The 27,400-nt window shown below is 38.5% G+C and overlaps 1 protein-coding gene across 1 annotated transcript in view; it reads right to left on the bottom strand.

Annotated features, from left to right (window-relative positions):
- Window positions 1-27,400, bottom strand: part of F13A1 (coagulation factor XIII A chain) — a 209,464-nt gene that overhangs the window by 95,089 nt on the left and 86,975 nt on the right. The window contains exons 5-6 of the mRNA XM_080656002.1: window positions 4,292-4,410; window positions 1,785-1,892 (exon numbers count right to left, since the gene is read on the bottom strand). Of these exons, the coding sequence (XP_080512128.1) occupies window positions 1,785-1,892; window positions 4,292-4,410 (227 nt within the window). The remainder of the gene's footprint in view (window positions 1-1,784; window positions 1,893-4,291; window positions 4,411-27,400) is intronic.

Here is a 27,400-nt window from a genome sequence, read left to right as displayed (position 1 = left end):
AAGCAAAATTGCCTTTAGAGGTTAGTTTTTAGCTCCTATTTTTAAGCTTCACTATTTCATAAATTCACATGTAGCTTACAAATAAAAACAACCCTTCTTATGAGCTAACCAGAAATTAAATTTCATATAATTCTCGGTCTCTTATTGATTGATTGGACAGTATTGATTTTATTGAGCTCAAATAAAACTTATTATTTTTTCCAAAGAGAGAATTTTTTATAAAAAACTTAAAATCGGTGATACAAGAATTATTTTTGCTCAGTCTTTGATGGAATAAAATAGCACATGGCTTAGTGTATCTTTAGGAATATTCTGCTCATGAATCAGCTTTAATGTGCTGTTATGCACCAAGGGCAGGGTCTATGTGCTGTGTATATCAATTCAGTCCAGGACTGCACAAGACTGGGCATTGCTTTAGCTCACCTCCCATACCTGATCCCAACCTTCTCACTCATGGGAATTGTTCCCTCTCCCAGGGAGCTGCTGCAGTGCAGGATCGCTGCACCCTCAATGATGCTTCTGGATCTCCTGCAGAGAGCAGACATGAGGCAGAGAAGCTCTAGAGTTGGGGTCAGCAGACCTGGATTCCAGGGGGAGCTTTGTCACTGACAACCTGTCATCACACTGTTTCCTAACTTGTAAAGTGGCATGAGTAATACCCACCCTACTTATCTCATGTGATTACTATGAAGACTCAAAACCCATTTTATCCTATCTAATTAAGAGGTAATATGCAAATTGACCACCATGCCCTCATACAAGATGGCCGCCCCATGTGGTCACAAGATGGCCAGCAGTGGAGGGCAGTTGGGGGTGACCAGACCAGCAGGGGAGGGCAATTGGGGGCAACCAGGACTGCAGGGGAGGACAGTTGGGGGCAATTGGGCCGGCAGGGGTGCAGTAGGTGTCGATCAGGCTGACAGGGGAGTGGCTAGGGGGTAATCAGGCTGGCAGGCAGAAGCAGTTAGGGGCAATCAGGCAGGCAGGCAGGCGAGCGGTTGGGAGCCAGCAGTTCCAGATTGTGGGAGGGATGTCTGACTGCTGGTTTAGGCCCAATCCCTGAGTGGTCCCAGATTGGAGAGGGTGCCAACTGGGCTGAGGGACACCCCCCCCCCCCCAGTGCATGAATTTTGTGCATTGGGCCTCTAGTCTATAATAATAAAAGCATAATATGCTAATTAGACCGGACGTCCTTCTTCCAGACGAAGCCGGGTCCCGGGTACCTGCTGGCAGCCAGAGGGAAACCTGGGTCCCGGGTGCCAGAGGGAAGCTGGTGCTGGCAGCTGGGGGAAGGAAGGCCTACTCTTGCACGAATTTCGTACATCGGTCCTCTAGTAAACAATAAAGCCCTATAGTGAGGTATTATTGTAATAGAAGCTGAGATTAGACAGTCATTTATTCCTTGACTCTTACTGTGGGTGTGAAAATGGAGAGAAGCTGTGTCTTGTACATTTTTTTGGTGCTCCTTGATGTTTGTTTGTTTGTTTATTATAGTCACTGACCTTTTGTCTTGGTCACTCCTTAGTCCCTAGGCAAGAGATTCTTAACAATAAGTGGTCTTTGGTATCATGTCATCTTTCACCATTTGTCTGAAGCTAAAGAAACATATAGTACTGAAGTAAGAATTTTGTTTTTAGCATATGACAAGTTCAGGGAATTCCAGGCTATTACAAATAAAAGTTCACTAAGTTTAAGTCACCATTTCAATAGCTCGTAATGAACTGACATCTAAACCAAGGCAAATGACATGTACTTGGTTTTAGCAATCAGTCGTGGTTGCTTACCATTGCAGACCCAACGCGGCTGACTTTGATGGGATTCCCTCGGCCTGAAAGGTCCATCTGTGCTTTGTCCATCATGTGCAGGCAAGCGTCCAGGATGCCATCCTCAAACTATTTAGAAAAAAAATGAGAAACTACTCAGTGTCCACTCTGTAAGCAAGATATTCTCTGGCAAAAAATAAAATGAAACCACAATCTAATGTTTAGAAATGTGTATTCCTATATAGTAATTGTTCATAATCTTTTATACTTAATATTACATACAAAAGTGGAATGGAGGAGACATCCTCTTTTATTTCTCAGTAAAATAAATAAGAACTTAAAAGCAAGCTAGAAATAGAAACAGAACTACTGGAGAACTGATGTACTTAAGGATCGTGGAATGACTTGAAGTTCTTCAGAAAATTGTACCAGTTAATTTAGAGGATCTCTCCAACATATTGGCTCCAGTGCCCAAGGCAAAGGAATAAACGATTTACCAAAGTCAGGGCAAAGTCTTGAGACCTCAAAAGTAACACGAGTCCCTGTGCGTCCAGAAAATAAATGGCTTTCAGGTATATCACAAGAAGGCACTTCAGGTCGATATACCATACCTTGCATGGCAAATAGTAGGAGACCTTGTGCAGTGAATGTCTGTCTAAGGTTTTCCCTCTTTGGAGACAAGGTGGACTCAAAGAGAGGGCAGGACAAAGTAGATTATATTATCAAGGGAACAACCTAATAGGCAGTTCAATTTCCTTGGAGGGAGAAGCTAGCCATTTGCAACACTAGCATTTTCTAAGAAAGGAATGAAGACAAAGTAGTAATAAAATGACAAAATGGGAATATTTCACCTGTATTGTACCTCACTGTACAGATTTTCCTGAACACAGTAATCTTACAGTTATCCACACAAGCACTTGTGACAGAAACCACAATCTAAATGGCTAATTACCATGTAATAATTTATTAAATCCAGTGAAAATACCAACTCTGCATGTGCCCTAAACAGATGTGATGGATGCAGTAATGGGTAATGCCTTTGTTCTCCAGGCATAAAAATAACTCATTATTCTGGTGCTTCTTAAGCAGCATCTCTCAACTGTGTCTGCAGGACACAATATCAGAGAACTGGAGAGGTAAAAGAATAGTCATAGAACTGGTTGTTTCTCTGCATCACTACAAACTACTGGGTTCGTTGGTTCTTTATGCTGAAGGACTAAATTGATGAATTCCGAATGAGTAGAGACAGACAGTGGCTGTGTTCAAGGGTGACTACCAAAAGGATTCTGGCTGAGGAGGACCCTTTCCAGTCCTCTTTGCTTCCACCTTGGTGACTTGTCTCTTATTATCTCTCTATATTGTCACATTGGGAACATAGATAAAATCACACTAAAGGTTAGGAATCAGAGACCCAGAGCTAGGGCACCAGACAACAGGCAATAATTGAGAGTTGTATGCCATTTGGGCAGGGGAGGGCTTATAGGCAGGGAATCAGGCAGGTATCTAAAACAGGGGAAGAAACATAGGACATTAGCTTGACAGGATGTCTGAAATACAGGTGGGCAGTGATTCTCAGGAGTCAGGGGGAAGGAGCAGGACACAAAGCCAAGTGGACAGGAGCTGGTGATGACCTGGGTCCCACTGGTCAGTTTAGAGCACTGGTGAGGGATGAAGGGAGGGCCCCTTTGCTTTGACTTCCATAGGGGCCCTCCCTTCATCCCTCACCAGTGCTCTAAACTGACCAGTGGGACCCAGGTGAGACCAGACTCCGTGAACTCTCCGCCCTGGGCACCAGAATGGTGCACATTCCAGTCATCTCAGCCAAGACTCTCTGAGAAAGGGCACACTCACCCTCCCATGCTGCTGATGAAAAGTTGCTTCTGAATCACAGGATATGCATTAATTTCTGGAAATATGGTAAAATATCCATTTGCTCCTTTGTTAAAGATACCAAACTGAAATAGTGCGAGTTATTCAATATTTTAAATGAAATCCATGTAAGATATTTTATATCTGGACAGACACTTGAAGTTGCAGCTGATAAAATGTCCTTAAATAAAAGCCCTTTGACCAAATGGTAACACCCATTTCTTTTAGCTGTATCTTATACCAACACTTTAAAAAGTTATTTCTTTGAGTTGGGCACATACCTTGCGGTACCCTTTGCATCATTATCAAGGCACCGCCCCTTGTAAGGAAAGGGAAGCTCAGTCCCCTCACAGTTGCAGTGCCAGGTCTGAGCTATGAGATGTCACTGCACTAAGATGCCTCAGCACTTCTCACTAGAATGCCATGCTTTCTATAGACTCTGTAACATCGCAATAACCTAAGATATGTGATTTCAGCTGATGAATTATGCAGTTGCCTTTCTAAGTCTCTACTCCTGGGTTCTCTGATTTGGAGTCTCGGATCCTGCAAAGCAGGAAATTATGCTTGTCTCATATTGACATATGGCACCCTGCAGTGATACATGTGACAAAAATATTAAGCAAAATGTCCTTGACAATGACAAATTTTAAATGGCTCACCTGACCATAGCTCCAGCTTCTACTCTTGATGTTATTGAAGTCTCCGTAAAAAATAACCCCGATGTCATTCAGGACATACTCTTCTCTCTCTCTATCATCTTCCAGGTACACAGCATCGTCTGCATCGGAAGGCAAACATAATGAGCATTATCAAACCAGGCTGCAGTCATATATTTCAAGGTTGTTTTGCTCCTAAACTGCAACTTAACCAACTAAATGAAAAATAAAAGTGTTTTGTTTCACTAAAGGTAACTCCTTTGCCAATATGTAATTTTAGCAATGGTGAACCTAATCAGTAGACAAGGTCAGTCTGTAAATGATGACATTTGTCAGCAAAATGCCGACAAATGCTAGCTCTTTAAGTTCCAAGCAGCACAATGAAATTGACAAGTCTCATTAAACAATTAGGATTCTGATGCATCCGTAGTTTCAGAATCAAAATTCTATGATGAAGATACAATTCTGTAACCAGATAAAAAATAATTTTCAACCTATTTGAAAGTGATTTTTAAAACAAGTCGGGGGCATATTAGAAGATGGGCCTGGTTTATGGCCCATCACTGATGGGAAGAGGGGGGCTGGGGGCTGTTTCCTTTCAACAGATAATTGTGGAAGTGACCGGAAGGAGGAGCCCAACGAGCCTCCCTGGTCAGCTTCCTCCATTGAGGGACTTTTCTTCCCTGTGGCTCTCTCTCATCTGAGGAAGGCTATGCTACCCATCTGCCTACTTAGCTATCAGTCTGGGACTTCTTCCCAGGGCAGGAGTGGAAGCAGCAAAAGCATCTTTACCAAAGGCAGAACCATGCAGGTATGAATTACACCCAGGTAAATTTTCATGTTTGGAACAGGGTCAATTTGCGTTTTGATTGGGGACCTAGTTCATTACATTTCTCTGGCCCTGCTCATACCTGCCATTCCTCCCACCTTTTCAGGGTTCTTTCCTCCTCATTCCCGAATAAGGCTTTTATCACTTTCTCTGGAACAGTAGTTATCAATCTTGGCTGCACATTAGAATCATTGGGGAGATTTAAAAACTTCTGATTTAAAAACTTCTGGACTGAACTCAAGATCGGTTAAATCCGAATCTTTGGGATTAGGATATGATCCAGGCATCAGGGCTTTACAAATATTCATTTATTTATTCATTTATTTTAAGCTCTCAGTGATTCTGATATGAAACCAAAGTTGACAAAAAATGCTCTAGCCCTTGCTACTCAAAGACTGGTTGAAGACAAGCACCACCTGGAAGCTTATGAGAAATGCAGAATCCCAGGCTCCAGCTCAGACCTACCAAATCAGATTTGCATGTTAATAGCAGCCCCAGGGGATGTGTGTACAAATTAAGATTTGCAAAGTATTGCTCTGCCCAACCAGCTTCGATCCCCATTCTGGGCTGTATTATAGATTTGAAGGAATCCTTTGGAGATTCCCTGGTCTTGCCTGCTCTCCAAGACTTTTCTGTCCCTTCCTCTTTCTGTTCTCTGCCTCTTGCCTACCATTTAGCTGGTTTCATGCAACTGTAAATACACACACACACACACACACACACACACATTTACATATATTCTAATGTCCAATAAACTATACATTTACACTGAACAATTTTATAATCAAAATAATAAAAATATTCATCGCACCAACATTCTGAGCCTCTCTCTGATCCCCCATCCCTGCCAGGGAACTCTTAATCTGCTTTTTGTCACTATAAATTAGTTTGCGTTTTCTACAATTTTATGTAAATAGAATCATACATTTTTGGAGGGGTCTTGCTTCTTTCACTCAGGCTAATTATTAATATTTTTATTGATTTTAGAGAGAGATGAAAGGAGAGGGATAGATAGACACATCTATGAGAGAAAAGCATTGATCGGCTGAGCCTCTTGCACGGCCCCCACTGGGGATCGAGCCCACATCCCTCCATGTGCCCTGATCAGAATCCAACTGGTGACCTTCTTGGTTCATGGATTGACAATCAACCACTGAGCCCCACTGGCCGGGCTCAGGCTAATTATTTTGAGATTCATTCCTGTTGTAGTGTGTAGCAATAGTTTATTCATCCGGGAGTAATTTTATCTTCCAAAAAAATCAGTTACATGGCAAGTATGTGTCAACCTTCCCTGAGCCCTTCCAGTGTGCGCTTTGATGCCTCAAACTGCTGCCCTTGCTGGATCCTAGAGGCTGCAGGCCATGGTTTTACCAGCACATCTAGGACTCTAAATGGAAATGACAGCTTCGTTCCAAGTGGATAACACATGAAGAAGTGACAACTGAGTTTGAGGTCAGTATTTCTGGGGAAAAGCATGAAAGAAAACTTTCATTCTAAAAGAAAATAACGTGAGGGTGTAAGAGAGATGGCATTGACCATTCACACGTACATGGCACTCGCCAGATGCTATCAAGCGTCCTGACAAGAAAAGGCTACTCTTGTTTTTATTCTTTTGTAAAAGTGATTTAACTGTTGGGACTACTGTAATAATAAACATTTTAGCCAATTGGGTTTCAAATGCCTGTTGTTGAGATAAAAATTTTCTCATAAGACAACTGAGGTCGAGAAATGCCATTTAGGAAAGTTTGTAACCTGTTTTCCTTATAGTATGAGATGGCTATGGATTTGTCTTGTAAGATATTAGATGGTAGATTGGATTATAGAGCTAGGAACAGTTAAATTGGTATAAAAATATATGAGTCAAAATGGATAGCCTAGAAAGAGATGTTACAATATGTATATATCTAGCTGTGAAATTAATCCTATATAATAAAGAGGTAATATGCAAATTGACCCTCATACCTTCCCACAAGATGGCCACCCCATGTAGTCAAAGATGGCTGCCACAAGATGGCCGGCAGGAGAGGGTAGTTGTGGGCAATCAGGCCAGCAGAGGAGGGCAGTTAGGGGCAACCAGGCCAGAATTGCGTGCACCTGGCCTCTAGTATATAATAAAGACATTATTGCAAATCAAAGGGAATGAGTATTAAATTCATCTGAAAAAATTGGTTGCTTGAAAAAAGTAAATTTTCTGTACATAAAAATAGACTGAAAATTAATTTAAATCTGAATTTAAAAATAGAAAGCATAAGAAATCTTGAATAAAATAATATTTTATTTATTTGGTCTCTAGATGAGAAAGTTTTATCTAAACAAAAATAACAAAAAAATCAAAGAGAAAAAATAATGCATATTATTAAATATAAAACTTGATTTTCATATATAGTAAAATTTAAAATATATAGCAAATTAGGAAAACATTTGTAGCAACAGAAAATGTTAGTAAAGGTCCCTTATATGTAAAAAATTACAATAAGTTAATAAATGTGCTGATTGAGAAAGATGCAAATACAAAAATCATTAAAAAATCATAGTGTTTTCCTAGCTGGTTTGGCTCAGTGGTCAAAGCATTGGCCAGTGGATTGAAGGGTCACGGGTTTGATTCTAGTCAAGGGCACACACCTTAGTTGCAGGCTTGATCCCTGGCCCCAGTTGGGACACATGTGGGAGGCAACCAATCAATGTGTCTCTTTCACATCTTTATTTCTCTCTCTCTGTCTCTCCCCCTTCCTTCCACTCTCTCTAAAAAATCAGTGGAAAAAATATCCTGGGGTGAAGATTAACAACAACAACAAAATCATAAAGTGTTTAAAAGAAAGTCAGCAAAGGGAAAGCATTTCACAGAAGAGAAAAAGTGACCATATATTCATAAGAACAATTTTAACTAAGCAGTACTTGAAGAATTCAAACATTTAAAAGGAAATCAATATATGCATATATATTAATTTATTTATGCTTTGATTTTAATACTCAATACCAATTGTGTGGTGAATCACCAATCTATTGATGAGATTGTCATTTCTTTTGTTTTCTTTTTTCTAAAATTTTAAAATTTAGAAATATGTTTTAAATATTTAGAAATATGTTTTAATAGTATTGAAACAACAATGCGGTATCATCTCACATCTGTCAGAATGGCTATCATCAACAAATCAACAAACGACAAGTGCTGGCGAGGATGCGGAGAAAAAGGAACCCTCAAGCACTGCTGGTGAGAATGCAGACTGGTGCAGCCACTGTGGAAAACATTATGGAGTTTCCTCAAAAAACTAAAAATGGAACTCCCATTTGACCCAGTGATCCCACTTCTAGGAATATATCCCAAGAAACTAGAAACACCAATCAGAAAGGATATATGCACCTCTATGTTCATAGCAGCACAATTCACCATAGCTAAGATTTGGAAACAACCTAAGTGCCCATCAGCAGATGAGTGGATTAAAAAACTGTGGTACATCTACACAATGGAATACTACGCTGCGGTAAAAAAGAAGGAATTCTTACCATTTGCAACAGCATGGATGGAACTGGAGAGCATTATGCTAAGTGAAATAAGCCAGGGAGAGAAAGATAAATATCACATGATCTCACTCATTTGTGGAATATAATGAACAACATAAACTGATGAACAAAAACAGATCTAGAGACAGAGAAACATCGATCAGAACGTCAAACCTCAGGGAAGGTAGGGGAGGGTGGGGATAAGGGGGAAAGATCAACCAAAGGACTTATATGCATGCATATAAGCCTCATCAATGGACACAGACAACAGGGGGGTAAGGGCATGCATTGGGGGGGTGTAATGGGGGAATAAGGATACATATGTAATATCTTAATCAATAAAGAAATTAAAAATATAAATATTTAGAAATATGTTTTAAATATTTAGAAATATGTTTTATTGAAAACATATACATTACTTTGATTCAGAGTAATAAATCTATCTAACCCTTAAAAATAATGCATAAAAAATGTATGTATAGAGTTTGTTCATCATAGCACTACTTATAATAGTGAAAAACTGGGGGAAAATCTGAAATGCTCCCAAATAAATTACTTGTCCACAAAATAGAATAGTATAAACCATTAAAATATACTTTGGAAAAATATTTAATGATACTGGAACTACACAGGTAGCAAGTGAAAACTTAAATGTGAAACACATAATTATGTATAATATATATATATATATATATATATATATATATATATATATATATAATTATGTAAAAATAATTAAGCTAATTTTGTAAAGATAACTGATGCATTCATCTACCATTATTTCTGCAGATTCCTTGAAATTACAGAAAATTGGGTATACATTAGGGGTGGAGACCAAGAAAGAATGCCATGAGCACTTTTCTAAATAAATGAAACCAAAATGAAACATATGAACATATGAACATAGGTTGGTGGCTTAACCACAGAGAATTACTTCAAGTTATTTTAAAACAGAGCAATTTCACTGTACACTCCCTGAAGAATATAACAAAAGGACAAGAAAAACTGCAGAATAAGCAAATGAAAGAAATAAAAAAAGGTAAGCTATTTTAGTAATCATATTATTAGTAACTATAGGCCTGGTGCATGAATTCATGCACCAGTGGGGTCCTTCGGCCTGGCCTCCGGGATCTGGCTGAAACCAGCTCTCTGACATCCCCTGAGGGGTCCCGGATTGTGAGAGGGTGCAGGCCAGGCTGAGGAACCCCACTAGTGCGTGATCAGGGCCAGGGAGGGACGCAGGAGGTTGGCCAGCTGGGGAGGGACCACAGGAGGGCTCCAGGGCATGTCTGGCCCATCTTGCTCAGTCCCAGTTGGCCAGACCCCAGCAGCAAGTGAATCTACCAGTAGGAGCATCTTCCCCTTGGTGGTCAGTGCATATCATAGCAAGCAGTTGAGCGGCCTTAGCATATCATTTAGCATATTATGCTTTGATTGGTTGAACTGACGACCGGACGACCGGACACTTAGCATATTAGGCTTTTATTATATAGGATAATATTGATATTAATATTTTAAAACTAATATAACATAAGCAACCAGCTTAATGACATTAAAGACTAAGATTTACTGGATAAAAGAAATGCATAAACAAAATCAAAGAAATGAAAATTTAAACCTTTATACTAAATTTAAGGCATTTGTCACATAATAGTCCTTTGCAAATCATCCTAGATTTAGTATTACTTTTCCTCACTTCTTTACTTAAAAAAGATTTTTAAGCTGAAGGTGGAAAGACATTCTTTTTCTAATGACTTTCATGCATAATATGATACTTAGTACTGCAGCTGCAGACTAACAGCTGGACTGATTTTAAATCAGAATAAAAGTGTTAAAGGATTTGACTACAAAATGGAGTTTTTCTTTAAAATCCTGGTTAAGTGGCTCTACAAAGATTGATTTTTATTGTTGGAGAGCTTTGCACTGCATGAGGTTCACATGATTGCTGATCCTCCCTAGCCACCACCTTTTCTGTAAATTATCTGTGTGCTTGCACTTCCTCTCACCATCTTAAATGTGTGCTCTTTTCTTTTTCTCTTCCTGAGTCAAGAGAAAGAAAAATTTATTGAATAAGCAAACTTAATAATAAAACACTAAATAATTGCTTAAATAGTATAATTTATTAACTTAACAGCATATCAGGATAAATTAAAAATTTTGTTTTAAATGCTGTCTGGAGACTATTGTGTAAATGTAGGTATTTTGTAAAATAATCTTGAAACTGTAAATTGATACGTCTTTGGTCGGATTGTATCAGGTTTAATTTGTTTTGTTTTCTTTTTCTTTTGCATTAGAAAATGACTTTAGCAATAATTACAGTCAAATCTTGGTTCTCAAATGCTGCCCATCTTGAACAATTCAGTTCTCGACCAAGTTGTTCACGGAAAAAAGTCTCAGTTAACTTTGGTTCTGGAACTGATAGCCCTCTAACGCTGATACATCACAAAAAAGCGTCTCTCAGGCCAAAAACAAAGGAGAGAAGGCACCACTGTGGGTCACTTTACAGCTAAACTTTCTCAGGAAATTGTGCTGTGAATATTTTTGTGCTTTTTTTTCTTCTGTTGCTGGCAAAATGGAGGGTTAGCACAATTTTAAAATAAAGAGACCATCAAGAGTGATAATGTTTCCAAGGGTGTGAAAGAAACAATGATCCAGGCCATTGAAGAGGTAGAAAAACTGTTGTTAATTTGGATAAATGAAAAGCAGTTAGCAGGTTACAGCATTCAGAGGCAGTGATATGTGAAAAAGCGAAGATGCTGCACACTGACCTCCTGAAAGACACCCCTGGAATGAGTGCTGACAGTGATTCCTTTAAAGCTCATAGGGGTGGTTAAATAATTTAAGAAAAGAAATGTTTGTTTATAGATTAAACAGTACATTAGTCATGTACTGTATATAAGAAAGGTTAAAATAGGGAATCATTTGGAGGTCTGGAATGAATTAATTCAATTTACATTATTTCTAATGGGAAAAATGATTAGGTTTTTGAACAAATTGTTTCTTGAACAGCCTTCCACAACAAATTCAGTTTGAGAAACGAGGTTCCACTGTAATTCAATGCTTATCACATTCTGTCATCAGGGATATATGTTAGACAGTAATACTGCAAAGACTTTGGGGGTAGGCAACATCCTTGTTTCTTTTTATCTACTCATGTCAGTTAAAGTGTTTGTTTCTGGACTAATATATTGTTTGTTATTTTTAGCCAGAAATTAGTCTCATAAATCTATTTTTAGTATAGTTCATATAAAATAAAATTTACATGAAATATTTAGCTTTGGTAATAACTTTCTCAAGTTGAACTCCCTCTAGCAAGATATTTTTCAATGCTTTTATTTACTCTGCACTTACACTATGCACTGTTCCTAAAATATTTTGTAACACTCTTTTTGTACTTTTGCCATTTGAAAAGGTTGTAGTGTAGTTGGTCTGTAACTAAGTGCAAAGTTAAAGCCACTATTAGCTTTTAAAATGAAAATATTGGTGTGTCTGTCCTGATGCACCATCATTCCCTCTGCAGCTGGAGCTGGAATCCCATTGACTTTTAGCTCCATTTACTTCTTCGTAGTTAAGTATGAAGCATGAATTCTGTCCATGTAGGTAAGATAAAAGGCTGCTGGAAACTCAGGTGTTCGCTTAAAGGTCCCACACAGAAACTCACTCACTTGCAGACACTCATTCTGGGCTCTAGCAGAGGGACAGTGGCTGAGAGGGTGCCAGAGACATACAGTGAGAAACTGAGTTGTGTGGCTTCAGAGCAAGGACTAGAGAGAAAGTTGCCACTACCCTGCACCTCTCAAGAGGCCCCAGAACCCATCTACACAATGGCTGGCTTCAGACCATAGCAGAGCACAACCTAATTAGTTTCTCAAGTGGCACATCCAAAGGATGGTTTTGGCAGGCAACAGAGTCTGCTGGGCAAATCCTACTCCATGGGATCAGCCCCCCACACAGCAGTTGCTATGTTGTGGTTGTGGCCAATATTCTCAGCCAGTCAGCTTGAGGGTCAACCCCACTCATGACATGCCAACAGCAATCAAGGCTCAACTACAATAAGAGGTAACACACAACACAAAGGACACTCCTGGAGTACCCAGCTCAGGTGATCATGGAGACTTTGCCACTATTTCCATAGAACATTGACTACATGAGGCCACACTGCAAATACTGGGAGACACAGAAGATCTACCTAATACACAGAAAAAAGGACAAAGAGGTAGCCAAAATGAAAAGACCCCCCCCCAAAAAAAAATAGTTCTAAATGAAAGAATAGGACAAAAATCAAGAACAAGAATTAAATGAAATTGAGGCAAGAAATCTACCGGATATAAAGTTCAAACACTAGTCATAAAAAATTCTCAAGGAACTTAGAAAGAAATTCAACAAAGAGAAAGCAAGTATAAAAAAAGGTATAGAAATTATAAAAAAGAACCTATCAGAAATGAAGAATACAATAACTGAAATGAAGAATATACTAGAAGGAGTCAATAGCAGATTAGATAAAGCAGAGGTTTAAAGCAGCAATTTTTGAAGACAAAATAGGAAAAACCCTGAATTAGAACAGCAAATAGAAAAAAGAATTTAAAAATGAGTATAGTTTAAGGGATCTCTGGAACAACACTAAGTGTAACAACATTGGCATCATAGGGGAACCAGAATAAAAAGAGAAAGAACAAGAGAGTGAGAACATATTTGAAGAAATAGTGACTGAAAATTTCCCTAACTTGGTGAAGAAAAAATACACACAAGTCCAGGAAGTGCAGAGATCCCCAAACAAGATGAACCCAAAGGGGTCCACACTAAGACACATCATAATTAAAATGGCAAATGACAAAGAGAGAATCTTGAAAGTGGCAAGAGAAAGGCAGTTAACTCCCTACAAGTGAGCTCCCATAAGACTGTCAACTGATTTCTCAACAGAAACATTTTAGTCCATAAGGGATTGGCATGAAATATTCACAGTGATAAAAATCAAGAACTACTCAACAAGACTATCATTCAAAATTGAAGGAGAAATAAAGAGCTTCCAACACAAGAAAAAACTAAAGGAGTTCATGACCACTAAATCAATATTACAAGAAAGGTTAAAGGTACTTCTTTAAGAAGAGGGAAACAAAGAACATAAATATGAATAATAAAATGGCAATAACTACATACCAGTCAATAATCACTTTAAATATAAATGGATCAAAAGACATAGGGTGGCTGAATGTACAAGAAAATAAGACCCATACATATGCTATCAACAAGAGACCCACTCCAGATTGAAAGACACACAGGCTTAAGTAAAGGCATGAAGAAAGATATTTCATTCAAATGGGAAGGAATAAAATCAGAGACAGCAATATTTATATCAGAAAAAGTAGCTTTAAAACAAAGGCTAAAATAAAAGATAAAGAAGGACATTTCATAATGATAAAGGGATCAGTCCAACAAAAGGATATGACCCTTGTAAACATTTATGCACCCAATATATAAATATATAAATCAAATATTGATAAACATAAAAGGAGAGATTGACAATAATGCAGTCAGAGTAGGGGACTTTAACAACCCATTGTCATCAATGGATATATCTTTCAGACAGAAAAGCAACACAGAAATAGTAGCCTTAAATGACACACTAAATCATATGGGTTTAATTTATATCTTCAGAACATTTTATCCCAAAGCAACAGAATATACATTCTTTTTAAGTTTACATGGAACATTTTTTTCAGGGTAGACTGCATGCTAGGACACAAAACACATCTTAATAAATTTAAAGAGATTGAAATCATATCAAACATCTTCTCTAACCTCAATGGTATGAAACTAGAAATTAATTACAAAAAATAAAACTGACAAACACACAAGCACACGAGGCCAAATAATATGCTACTAAACAATTAATGGTTAAGAAGGAGATTAAGGAAGAAATCCAAATATCCCTCAAGACAAAATGAAAATGAAAACACAATGACACAAAATTGATGTGGGACAGAGCAAAAGCAGTAGTAAGAGGGAAATTCATAGCATAAAGGCTTATCTCAAGAGACAAGAAAAATCTCAAATAAACACTCTAACATTACAGCTAACAAAACTAAAACAACAACAACAACAACAACAACAAACAAACAAACTCAAAGTGAGTATAAGGAAATAATAAAGATCAGAGTGGAAGTAAACAAAATAGAGATTATGAAAACAATACAAAAGATTAATGAAACCAAGAGCTGGTTAGTTGAAATGATAAACCTTTATTCAGACTCACCAAGCAAAAAGGGAAAAGTTTCAAATAAACAAAATTGAAAGAGGAGAAGTAACAATTCACATGACAGACATACACAGGATTGTAAGAAAATACTAATAACAATTACGTGACAACAAATTGGAAAATCTGGAAGAAATGGATAAATTTCTAGAAACATATAATCTTACAGGGTCAAATGAGGAAGAAACAGAAAATATAAACAGACTGATCACTACTAATAAAATCAAAGCAATAATAATAATAATACTATTAACATACAAAAGTCCTGGACTGGTTAACTTCACAAAGTAATTTTACCACACATTCAAAGAAGAGTTAATGCTTATTTTTATACTACTCCAAAATATTCAAGAGGAGGGAAGGCTCCCAAGCTCATTTTATGTTGCCACTTTTGCCCTGAATCCAAAACCAGACAAAGACAATATAAAAAAAGAAAACTATAATATCCCTGATGAACATAAATGCAAAATCCTCAACAAAAAATTATCAAACCGCCCAGCTGGCATGGCTCAGTGGTTGAGAGTCAACCTATAAATCAGAAGGTCACAGTTTGATTCCTGGTTAGGTCACATGCCCAGGTTTCGGGCTCAATCCCCTGTGTGGGGTGATCAGGAGGCAGCCGATCAATGGTTCTCTCTCATCATTGATGTTTCTATTTCTCTCTCCCTCTCCCTTCCTCTCTGAAATCAATAAAATATATATATATATATATATTTAAAATTTAGCAAACTGAATCAGTAATATATTAAATAGATCATACACTATGACCAAGTGGGATTTATTCATAGGATGCAAGATTGGTTCAATATCCACAAATCAATTAATGTGATACACTACATTAAGAAATGAATGGTAAAAATTATATGATCATAATAATAAATGCAGAAAAAGCATTTGACAAAAGCCAGCATTCATTTATGAGAAAAATTCTCACCAAAGTGAGAATAGAAGGAACATACCTCAACATAATAAAGGTCATATATGACAAACGTACAGCTAACATCATAATCAACAAGGAAGAGCTAAAAGTATTTTCTTTAATATCAGAAACAAGACAAGAATGAGCACTTTAACCACTTTTATTCAACATAGAATTGGAAGTCCTAGCCGTAGCAATCAGACAAGAAAAATAAGTAAAAGGCACCCAAATTGGAAAGGAAGAAATAAAAAAATCATGTGCAGATTGCATACTAATATATAGAGAGAACCCTGAAGGTTCTACCAAAAACTATTAAAACTGATTAATGAACTTATTAAAATAGCATGATACAAAATTAATATTCATAAATCAGTGCATTTTATGCATTAATGATGAACTATTAAAAGAGAAATTTAAAAAAACAACTGCACAAAATACTTCAAATAACCACAGCAATCTTGAGAAAGAAGAATGAAGTTGGAGGTATCATACTACTTGATATCAAACTATACTACAAGGCTACAGCAATCAAAACAGCATGGTACTTGGCTAAAAAAGACACATAGATCAATGGAACGGAATAGAGACCCCAGAAAAAAAATCCAGGCCTATAGGATCAATAATTTATAATAAAGAAGGCAAGAATATACAGTGGGCTAAAGATAGTCATTAAATAAATGCTGTTGGGAAAACTACAGATACCTGAAAAAATGAAACTTTCTTACCCCAATACACAAATAAGCTCAAAATAGATTAAAGACTTAAATAGAAACCTGAAACCATAAAACTTCAAAAAGAAAACATAGGCAATAAAATCTCTGACATTACTCTTAGTAATATTTTTTCTGATACATCTCCTAAGGCAAGGGAAACAAAAGAAAGGGTAAACAAATGGGACTACATCAATCTAAAAATTTTGGCACAGCAAAGGAAACCATCAACAAGATGAAAAGACAACCTACTGAATGGGAGAACATATTCACCAATGGTAGACCCTATAAGAAGTTAATATTCAAAATCTTTAAAGAACTCATACAGCTTAACACCAAAAAAACCCCAAAAAACAAAAAACAAAAACCCCAACAAAACAAAAAACAAAAAAGAAAGAAACAAACAAACAAAAAACTAATGCAAGCAAAAAGTGGGCAGAAGACCCGAATAGACATTTCTCCATTTGTGATGGCATAGGTGGACTAGAGGGTATTATGCTAAGTGAAATAAGTCAGACAGAGACTATGACTTCAGTTATAGGTGGAATCTAAAGAACAAAAAATGAGTTCAGAAATAGACTCATAAATAGAGAACAAACTGATGGTTGCTAGATAGGAGGGGCTGGGTTAAAAAGGTGAAGGAATTAAGAAGTACAAATTGGTAGTTGTGAAGCAGTTACAGGGATGTAAAGTACAGGTAGAGAATATAGTCAATAATATTGTAACAACTATGTAAAGTGCCTGGTTAGTGATAGACTTATCGGGGTGATGATTTTGTAAATTACATAAATGTCTAACCACTCTGCTATATACCTGCAAATAATATAAAATAATATTAAATCTTAATTGCAATTGAAAAAAAAAAGTTTATCTGAAAAGAAAATGTGAAAAAATAGCCAAAAAATAAAATGTTGAAAAAGAAAATTTGGGCCCTAGCCGATTTGGCTCAGTGGATAGAGTGACAGCCTGTGGACTGAAGGTTCCCGGGTTCAATTCCAGTCAAGGGCACATGCTCAGGTTGGGGGCTCGATCCCAGTGGGGGGCGTGCAGGAGGCAGCCAATCAATGATTCCTTCTCATCATTGATGTTTCTCTCTCTCTCTCCCTCTCCCTTCCTCTCTGAAATCAATAAAAATATATTTTAAAAAAAGAAAGAAAAAGAAAATTTGAAAGCTTGCCTCATGGTAAATTGAACTTTTGATACCAATTCACCCTATTCCTGTAACCATGCTCTTTGCTTTGTAACTAGCTGTTTTTCTTTCTAAAGGTAGAATATCCCCTTCTTGACTTTGGGCTTACTTTGTTTACAGGATTTAGAAGTGATGCAAGTGGGGGTTTTAAATGTGCTTGAGCAATTAAGTATATGCTCTTGGATTTTGCCAGCACCATGAGAAAAACATACCCCAGCAAGCCCATTAGTCACAAGAGAATGAGTCACACCTGGGGCAGACCTCCCCTACAACAATGCAGTGAGGGTAGAACCTACCCCCACCTGAAGCAGAGCTGGCCAATCAAGCTCGGTCTACTCTAGCCCAACCACAGCCAAGTCCTAGAACCATGAGATTAAATGCTTATTTTTGTATACCAATAAGGTTTCCTGTTTGTTTGTTTGTTTTTGTTTTTTCTTATGGAGCATTACTGTGATTATAGCTAAATAAAACAAAGCTCTAATTAAAATTGATTTGGGCACAGTAATAAGTAAATATAAGGATAGAGCTAGATGTACATTTAGTCTTAATATAGGATATATACGGCATTTAAAAGTAATAAATAATGACAGATCTGATCAATAAATGATGTTTTGACAACTAGCCATTCATGTGAGAAAAAATATTTTTCAGTAAGATCTCTTTCTCTCACTATATACAAAGTTTAGCAATAGACTTAAAATGCACATGTGTGTCTCTTCCTTCCAATCCTTAATTCACATAAATTGTCCCAGAAATGTACTAGTAGAGAAATACAAATGTAAAAATGCTCAAGTTAACTAATAGAGACATATAAACTAAAATAACCATGAAATATCATATCATACCTATTATACTGGCAATTTGTAAAACAAATGGTAACACTTAGTGTCAATGAGGGCATGAAGAAATGGATTCTCTCATGTGCTGTGGCTATATTATAAAATGCTGCAGCCTTTCTATAGGGTAATTTGACAGTTATCTATGCAAATCTAAAATGTGAATTCACTTTGACCCAGCAATGCTACTTCAGGTATATATTTACAGAAATATGTTTGCACGAAGGGAATTTGAGACATTTAATACAGCATGGGATTCTATATTGAAAATGAAGCAATTTATGTATCTATACATATATAAAAAACCTAAGCGACTGTTCGATCGGTAGCTATGATGCACACTGACCAACAGGGGGCAGACACTCAATGCACAGGCATGGAAACATGAAACAGACTGGTGAATCTCAGAGGGAAGGGGGGGAAGAAATTAACCAAAGATCTTATATGCATACTAGAGGCTTGGTGCAGGTTCCTCGGCCTGGCCTGCAGGGATTCGGCCGAATCTGTGCACTGGGCCTCTGATATCCCCTGAGGGGTCCCAGATTGCAAGAGGGCGCAGGCCAGCCAGATTGCAAGAGGGCACAGACCAAGCTGAGGCACCCCACTGGTGCATGAATCCGTGCACCAGGCCTCTAGTTTGTAAATAAAAGACCATATCAATAGTGATACAACCATATCAAGCAGTTATTAAAAAGAATATTATGTACTGATATAGAAAACATTCCAAAATGTATTGTGCAAGAAAGGAAGGTGTAGAATAACATGCATAAGACAATCTGATTTGTTGCTAAAAATTCAAATTTTTATCAATGTATATATAGACACTAATAGGTAAAATTATAGCAAAGTATCCAGAACTATACACAGTTAAAGTTGTTTTTTCTGGAGATTCTCTAGGATTGGATGGTAAAAAGGAAAAGTCTGCTTTTTGCCATATACATGAGTGTCTGTGTATATTTGAAAAGGACATTGCATTCAATTAATTGTCAATTAAAAATGAAAACACTCAAAACTACAGTAGGTAGATGAAAACACACCAAAATTTAATAGTGTCTCTGATTTATAGATCTCTGAGTTCTTTTTATGGTTTCATTATTTTATTTCTATAACTAGAGGCCCGGTGCACGAAATTCATGCATGGGGGTGTGTGTCCCTCAGCCCAGCCTGCACCCTCTCCAATCTGGGATCCCTCTCACAATCCAGGACTGCTGGCTCCCAACTGCTCACCTGCCTGCCTTCCTGATTGCCCCTAACCGCTTCTGCCTGCCAGCCTGATCACCCCCTAACCACTCCCCTGCCAGCCTGATTGCCCCTAACTGCCCTCCCCTGCAGGTCTGGTCACCCCTCACTGCCCTCCCCTGCAGGCCTGGTCACCCCCAAATTCCCTCCTCTGCTGGCCTGGTCACCCCAACTGCTCTCCCTTGCAGGCCTGGTCCCTCCCAATTGCCCTCCCCTGCTGGGCATCTTGTGGTGGTCATCTTGTGTCCACATGGGGGCAGCCATCTTGTGTGTTGGAGTGATGGTCAATTTGCATATTACTCTTTTATTAGATTGGATAGAGGCCTGGTGCACCGGTGGGAGCCAGCTGGTTTGCCCTGAAGGATGTCCCGGATCAGGGTGGGGGTTCCCTTGGGACATGGGGCAGCCTGGGCGAGAGGCTGTGGTGGTTTGCAGGCCAGCCACGCCCCCCGGTAACCCAAGCAGAGGCCCTGGTATCTGGGATTTATTTATCTTCTATAATTAAAACTTTGTAGTCTTGAGCGGAGGTCAGGGCAGGTCAGGGCGGGTGGAAAGCATGGCCTCCTACATCACCAGGGAAACCCAAGCCTCCTGCTCGCTCTGTGGCCACAGCCATTTTTGTTGGGATTTGTTTATCTTCTATAATTGAAACTTTGTAGCCTTGAGCAGAGGCCAAGGCAGGCCAGGAAACTTGGCTTCCTCCATCTCCAGGGCAACCCAAGCCTCCTGCTCTCTCCAGCTCCATGGCTGCCACCATTTTTGTTGGGATTTATTTATCTTCTATAATTGAAACTTTGTAGACTTGAGTGGAGGCCAGGGCCTGCCAGAGCGGGTGAGAAGCTTGGCTTCCTCTATTGCCAGGGAAACCCAAGCCTCCTGCTCACTCCATGGCCACAGCCATCTTGGTTGGGTTAATTTGCATACTTGCTCCTGATTGGCTGGTGGGTGTGGCTTGTGGGTGTAGCGGAGGTACAGTCAATTTGCATATTACTCTTTTATTAGATAGGATAAGACTTTCATCATCAGAAAAAGCAGTTTAAAATGTGGTTGCATTTAACTGTAACTACTAATTTAATAAGAGGTAACCAAGTTCAACTTTTATGTATTAATTTTTCTTCAAGAGCAGTATGGTCATACTCTTTTATTATCAATGTCCTTATTAAGTATCATCATCCTATATAATAAAAGGCTAATAATGCAAATCAACTGAATGGTGGAACAACTGGTTGCTATGACGTGCACTGACCACTAGGGAACAGACACTCAATGCAGAAACTGCCCCCTGGTGGTCAGTGCATTCCCACAGGGGGAGCACCACTTAGCCAGAAGCCGGGCTCACAGCTGGGGAGCGCAGCAGCTGTGGCAGGAGCCTCTCCTGCCTCCCCGGCAGTGCTAATGATGTCTGACTGATGGCTTAGGCCCGCTCCCCATGGGATCAATTGGACATCCCCCAAGGCTCCCACACTATGATAGGGCACAGGCCGTGTGAAGGACCCCCCTGAGTGCATGAATTTCATGCACTGGGCCTCTAGTATAATCATAATTTTTCCTCCTTCTTTAACTCTCCCTGTGCCCGTTTCTTACCAGCACAGGCTGCCTTAAGCCTTATTCCCTTAGTGTCCTATGGATGAGGTGGTAGCATCCATTCCACTAAAAGGAGGTTGCTCTGCAAAATTTAATTATTTATTGAAAAAGCATGTATTCAGCATTTTCTATGTGCCAAGAACTTTCTAAGTGCAGTACAAAAAACAAATAAACTCATTGAAACACACAACAGCCCTGAGAGGAAAATATTATCTAATCCTCGTTTTACAGATGAGGAAACTGAGGAAGAGAAAAGTAGAGTAACTTTCCCAAGGCCACAGTGCGAGTAAAACATGAAGGCAGGCTTTGACTACTAATACATGTGGACTATGACTCTTGAATCCCAGGGATCAGTTCAGTGTATCCCCACCACCCAGCACAGAACTCCTACTAAGAAAATGAGAGGTGGATGAATGTCTGCAGTTTGGAGAGTAAGAGAGACAAGTCCAAGAAAATGAAGGATTTGCCTTTGGGTTTCGGTTACTGTTGATGGGGAGTTATAAATTCAGGTGGCGCTCTATGAGCCACGGGGAGTTCTGTAGCTCAGGATCAGGCAACTCCTTTTCTTCTAGCAGCTGAGGTAAATCTTCCTGGAGAATGGGCGGCATAATCATGAATCCTCACCAAGGCAAGGAAGTCAAACGGGAAGCCTTGATTTTAATTTTAAATTTATTTATGACTTTAAAAGAAGATTGAGAGTGGAAAGTACTGCTTTATTTCATGTTTTTACTCAGATCTGTCACTTTAAAATATAGTTGTCCAAAGCTTGGATAAAAACAAACAAACACATCACTATGGAAACTCCAAAATGCCCCCTATGTTTGATAGGCTAACAAAAATAGGAAAACTTAATCATCTGCCTCCGGAGACTTTTGTTGTTGGCTTTTTGTTTTGGTGTTGTTTTTTAAAAAATTGGTTAGTGTTAGAGGCGTGGTGGGGTTTTACAGTTCCATGGGGAAGTTTTTTCTTCACTTAGTAAAATGGAGGGTACTGACCAAGAGCTCAGTGTTGCAAAACCCAGCACTTTGAAGTGTTAGAAGGCAGGTGTGTGTGTGTGTGTGTGTGTGTGTGTGTGTGTGTGTGTGTGTACAAGTGCATATATATATATATATATATATATATATATATATATATATATAATGCAATGATTGAGAACTGATAGTAGAAGCTAGGTCTAGATAGCTCATGGAGTTGGAGTGGCAGCACCTTGACCTACGAACAACTTCTTAATCCTCAGTGACCCCTCGTAAACAATCACAAGCATAAAACTCAACAGGAAAAGAGGCCCCACCTGGCGTCTTTGGTGAATGTGGCACAATGACCCCATCAACTGTGCCCAGCAGCTCTGCCACCAGACAGAGCAGACCTTCAATATTCCTTGTAAATACCCACTCTTCCAGGTGACTAATGAGGCAAATAGTAAACAAGAATGATCTCATTCATTTTATTGCTCCTCTGGTGGGAATATGAGGTAGTTTTGAAAAGAGCATTATGGGCTGAGAAATTTTATGACTCAGTAGGATTGATTTCAGGTAACCTTGGAAATTACCACTTGCCTCCCCACCTAGAGAAAGTAAAAATTTATAACAAATATGTAAAAATGAATGCCAACCTATTGATTTTAGTATCTGTATAAGGTCTTTAGGAAAAAGGGTTATTCATCATCACCTGGGCTGAAAAATTTCTTTTGCTTATTTACGTTTAAATTTAAAGTAAGTCCCATCTCAAAGTCAATGAAGTCAAGCCTAGCTGAGTGAACTCAGGGATCAAAGGAAACTATAGTGGCCAGAAATGCCACCATGCAAATTATCTCTGCAAAGGCTGCCTGATGGTTTACATCCAAGTCTGGATTTGTATCTCATCCTTTAGAAGGAATGATGGTTTGGACCCTTCAAAAAGGCAAAATGTGTCATCATTTTAGTGAAGGGAGAAATTTTGAGTGAGGGTATTAGGAATAACTTCTACTCCCCTCCCTTTTGTATAAAAGCTGAACATCACTAGAGACAGAAGGAAGACTTATGCCGGGTGAATGCAATCACTCTTTGAGGGAGCGACTCCATCTGCAGAGCAAATGTGATCCCAGATTGGTGTCATCATGATATGTTTGTCCATTTCAAAGTAAATCAGAAGGACTGGGGACTCCAGCAGGCTGTGTTCTGTAGGCATGTTAGGAATAAATTATTGTCCACAGAACATATAAGAAATGGCATTTCCAGAGTCTATGGTATATATATGTTTTTATTGATTTCAGAGAGAGGAAAGGAGAGTGAGAGTGAGATAGATACTTCAATGATGAGAGATAATCATTGATCAGCTGCCTCCTGCATGCCCCACATTGGGGATTGTGCCTGTGACCTGGGCATGTGCCCTGACCAGGAATCAAACTGTGACCTCCTGGTTCATAGATTGATACTCAACCACTTAGCCACACCAGCTGGTTGTGCTTCCTTTCTTTCTGGAAGGTTCCAAAGCCACTGTCTTCCTAAAATGGTTCAATACGTTCTAGAGGCCTGCCTTTGTTCCTATTAACTAAAATGACACAAATCTATAAAACACAGGCAAATACGTTGCATTACATTACAGCTCAGATCAGCTTGAGAAGTTTATTTGATTTGTTTGTTTTGCCGTTTAAGGACTTTTCCATATACTCCAATATCTTCCGAAGACAGACTATTATTCATGAAGCAACTCCACAGAGAACAGTGTCAGAGATTCTTTCCTTAGCATGTGGACTCAAAGGGAGCCTGTGCCCTTGTTGGCATGCTTACATTTTTTTTAAAGAAAACTTTTGTTTGCTCTTATAGTTCTCAACCTGGCTTTATTTTCTTTATTTTTAGTGGCAGGCCTTTCCAATGTTGATTTGAACATTATAGAAGCTTCCTGGCAGGCATTTACTTCTTGTTTATCATATTACACAAGACAGAATACTAATGTTCTGGTAAAAAAAAAGGCTTATCCTTACCAAACCAGGAATTCAAGTTTCAACTGTAGCTTGTTTCTTAATTTTCTATATGACCTTGAGAAATTTATATAACACCACGAATCTGTTTTTTTCTCTTGAAATATGAGGCTAATAATCCTCTCCCTGCCTGTCAGGGTAATGGTCATCAATTCAATTAAGTAAACATTCATTGAGCATTCACTCTGTGCCTAGCACCACACTAAGCTGAATGAGAGAAGGATCCTGCTTTCCAAAACACACAATGCAGGGAGCTCCTGGCTAGGAGCATTCTTTGAGGAGTATAAAAATATTACATGCCAAGAGCCAATTCCAGCATGTCTTAATTACAAGAGTTGCATCAAAAGGTTGATGAAACTTGGACTCAACAAGGGCTGAGTCACATAATGCCATTACCTGTTGGAACGGCTAAAATGCATCTCCCCCAAACCTGAATAGGATTGTTTGCTGCCAGACAGCTCAGGGCATCTTATTGCCTCCTGTTGGCCAAACACCTGAACAGCTGTAGGCTATTCCCCAATCTGACAATGCTTCTGTAAACCCTACCCTTTGAAGTGTATTATCTCCACCTTGCCTTAGGACAATTTGTGTTAATAAATAGCATGGGATCCTGAGTCAAGGGGTAGTCTTTATCTCCTTTAGCTGAAGCTCCTCTGACCCCCAATGCCTTTCAAAACTATCTTTCATCCTGGACTCTTTCTTAATCTACATGCAGCTCCTTTCTCCAGATTGCTGAACTCTTCGTAATGCTGGGGCAAGAACACCAGTATTACTGGATGCCCACCCAGGGGCACCAATAATTACACATATAAAGAATTGTAAAACACATGAATTGGCAGATTAATTTGATTTGACTTTGATTCTGGGGTCACTTGTATGCCATTTAAAAGAATGTTTACTTTATTTTTTCTGGGGTCCCTGTGGATTGCAATACCACAATGAATGATACTCATTTAGTGTAAAAAAATGATGAATGAGCCTCTAATGATTCTGACACTGGGAAGAGTGATATATGAACTTTTATTCAGTAGAACAGTGGTTCTCAACCTTTCTAATGCCGTGACCCTTTAATACAGTTCCTCATGTTGTGGTGACCCCAACCATAAAATTATTTTGTTGCTACTGTTAATGAATTATAATGTAAATATCTGTATTTTCTGATGGTCTTAGGCTCTACAGCAGCGATCCACAGGTTGAAAACCGCTAGCAGGGTCGCCTAAGACCATCGGAAAACACAAATATTTACATTACGATTCATAACAGTAGCAAAATTACAGTTATGAAGTAGCAACGAAAATAATTTTATGGTTGGGGGTCACCACAACATGAGGAACTGTATAAAGGGTCACGGCATTAGAAAGGTTGAGAACCACTGCAGTAGAAGATTTGAATAAGCAAGGGCTTAAAGTTTTACATAAGCTTTATTAAAACTGCACAAAAATTCACTTAAACAACTATTTGATTGCTATTGCATGCAAGCACTATTCTAGGGGCTAAAGAGTTCTCCTCTCTCCCCAACTAAACCAAATGCCCTTATTATATGTTCTTATTGTGCCATGATTTATTTTAGTGCTTTTCCCATTTGTGAAACCTTTGTAGAAGCTTTCTGAGGGCAAAGATTGTCTATTTCACTGTCATATGCCCAGTGCCTATTTGTGAGTAAATAAATAATACTGTTGTACTACACATGGGTAATTATGTTGTCATGGGCCTGAAGGTGCGGGGAAGACATACACTCAATATGTATGGATTGAATGGATGAATGCCTCTAGTCTGAGGGTATGAATTTTGATCTGGGTACAAGGGTTTCCAAGATAAAAAGTATTGGTCACTGTTACACTGAGAAATATCAGTCCTGGTGATTACTCCATTCTGTACTGAAGGATATAAAAGACATGTATAGTTACAAAGAAAATAGTATAAGGATGAATTTCATAATAAAATACAAACTGGTCATATTTACTTACTACCTATTAAAAGCACCCAGATACTTAGAAATTTATTGATTTATTTACATTAAATGTAATTGATTTATTGGTTTCAAGGAAAATACAAAAAAATCACATGGAATCCATAGGTAGAAATACCAGGTGCTAATTTGGTGTCAGATGTTGAGAGAGAAAAATCCACACACACATGTTCCCACAAACACACTCCCACATACACCATATAGTTTTTTTTTTGACATTTTTCAAGATGGTTTGGTGTGAGATTACATTTACAACTTACTGTGATGGTAGGTGGTGTGAACCTAAAAAGCATTTATTGGGAATTATTAAAAAATCAATGAGGCAAATATTCATTAAACATTAAGCATGTACTAGGTACTGTGCTAGGAGCTATATACAAGGCTGATTGAGGTAAAGAAAATCAATGATGTAGAATATGGGAGGAAACAAGTCACCAAGAAAAGAAATATTCCATAATAATAAATGATGCTCAACCAATGAAATACTGGCCTGGATGAAGGACAGAGCACAGGTATGGGGCATCTAAAACTTTCAGAACACTGAAAGTAGTAAAATACATTCAATAATACAGAGTTTCTGAGTAATCAGAATTCACAAAACTGTCCGACTCACTCCTGCTGCCTTTGTGGATAGTTCTCTTTCCAAACTCTTGGAGAAGGGCTCCCTCCTGGAATTGATCTGAAGCCCATTTGGTGCTATTAAATTAAAAAAGCTAGCCAATAATTCTCCCTGCATCCCTCCTGCCCTAACTAGTGTGGTATTGCTATTGATCCCCATTAATGATTTAGTGATTAAGGATAGATCGCCTATGAATGCAAAGCAAGCTGAAAGGTCCCTTGGAAGACAGATGAGCATGCCTTTATCAATAAGTACTGTACATGCCCCTATAATTTCAACCCAGTGTCCTAAGCCACCTTGGATGCCACTTCCACATTGAGTATGCTGTTTTCAGCATCTTGCTCACATTGCTCTCTTTTGACAATTTCTGATTTTCTCTTCTGTTATCTTTCCCACCTGGGCAATGGCCAAACCCCTCTCTACTTATCTACTTTCCAATTGTCAGACCATATCTTCAAGAGTCCCTTGTTATGAATTAGCATATGCAAGCACAAACTGGGTGACT

Source organism: Plecotus auritus, assembly GCF_963455305.1.
Source record: "Plecotus auritus genome assembly, chromosome: 2".
NCBI lineage: Eukaryota > Metazoa > Chordata > Mammalia > Chiroptera > Vespertilionidae > Plecotus > Plecotus auritus.
This window is presented reverse-complemented; position numbering and strand designations above follow the sequence as displayed.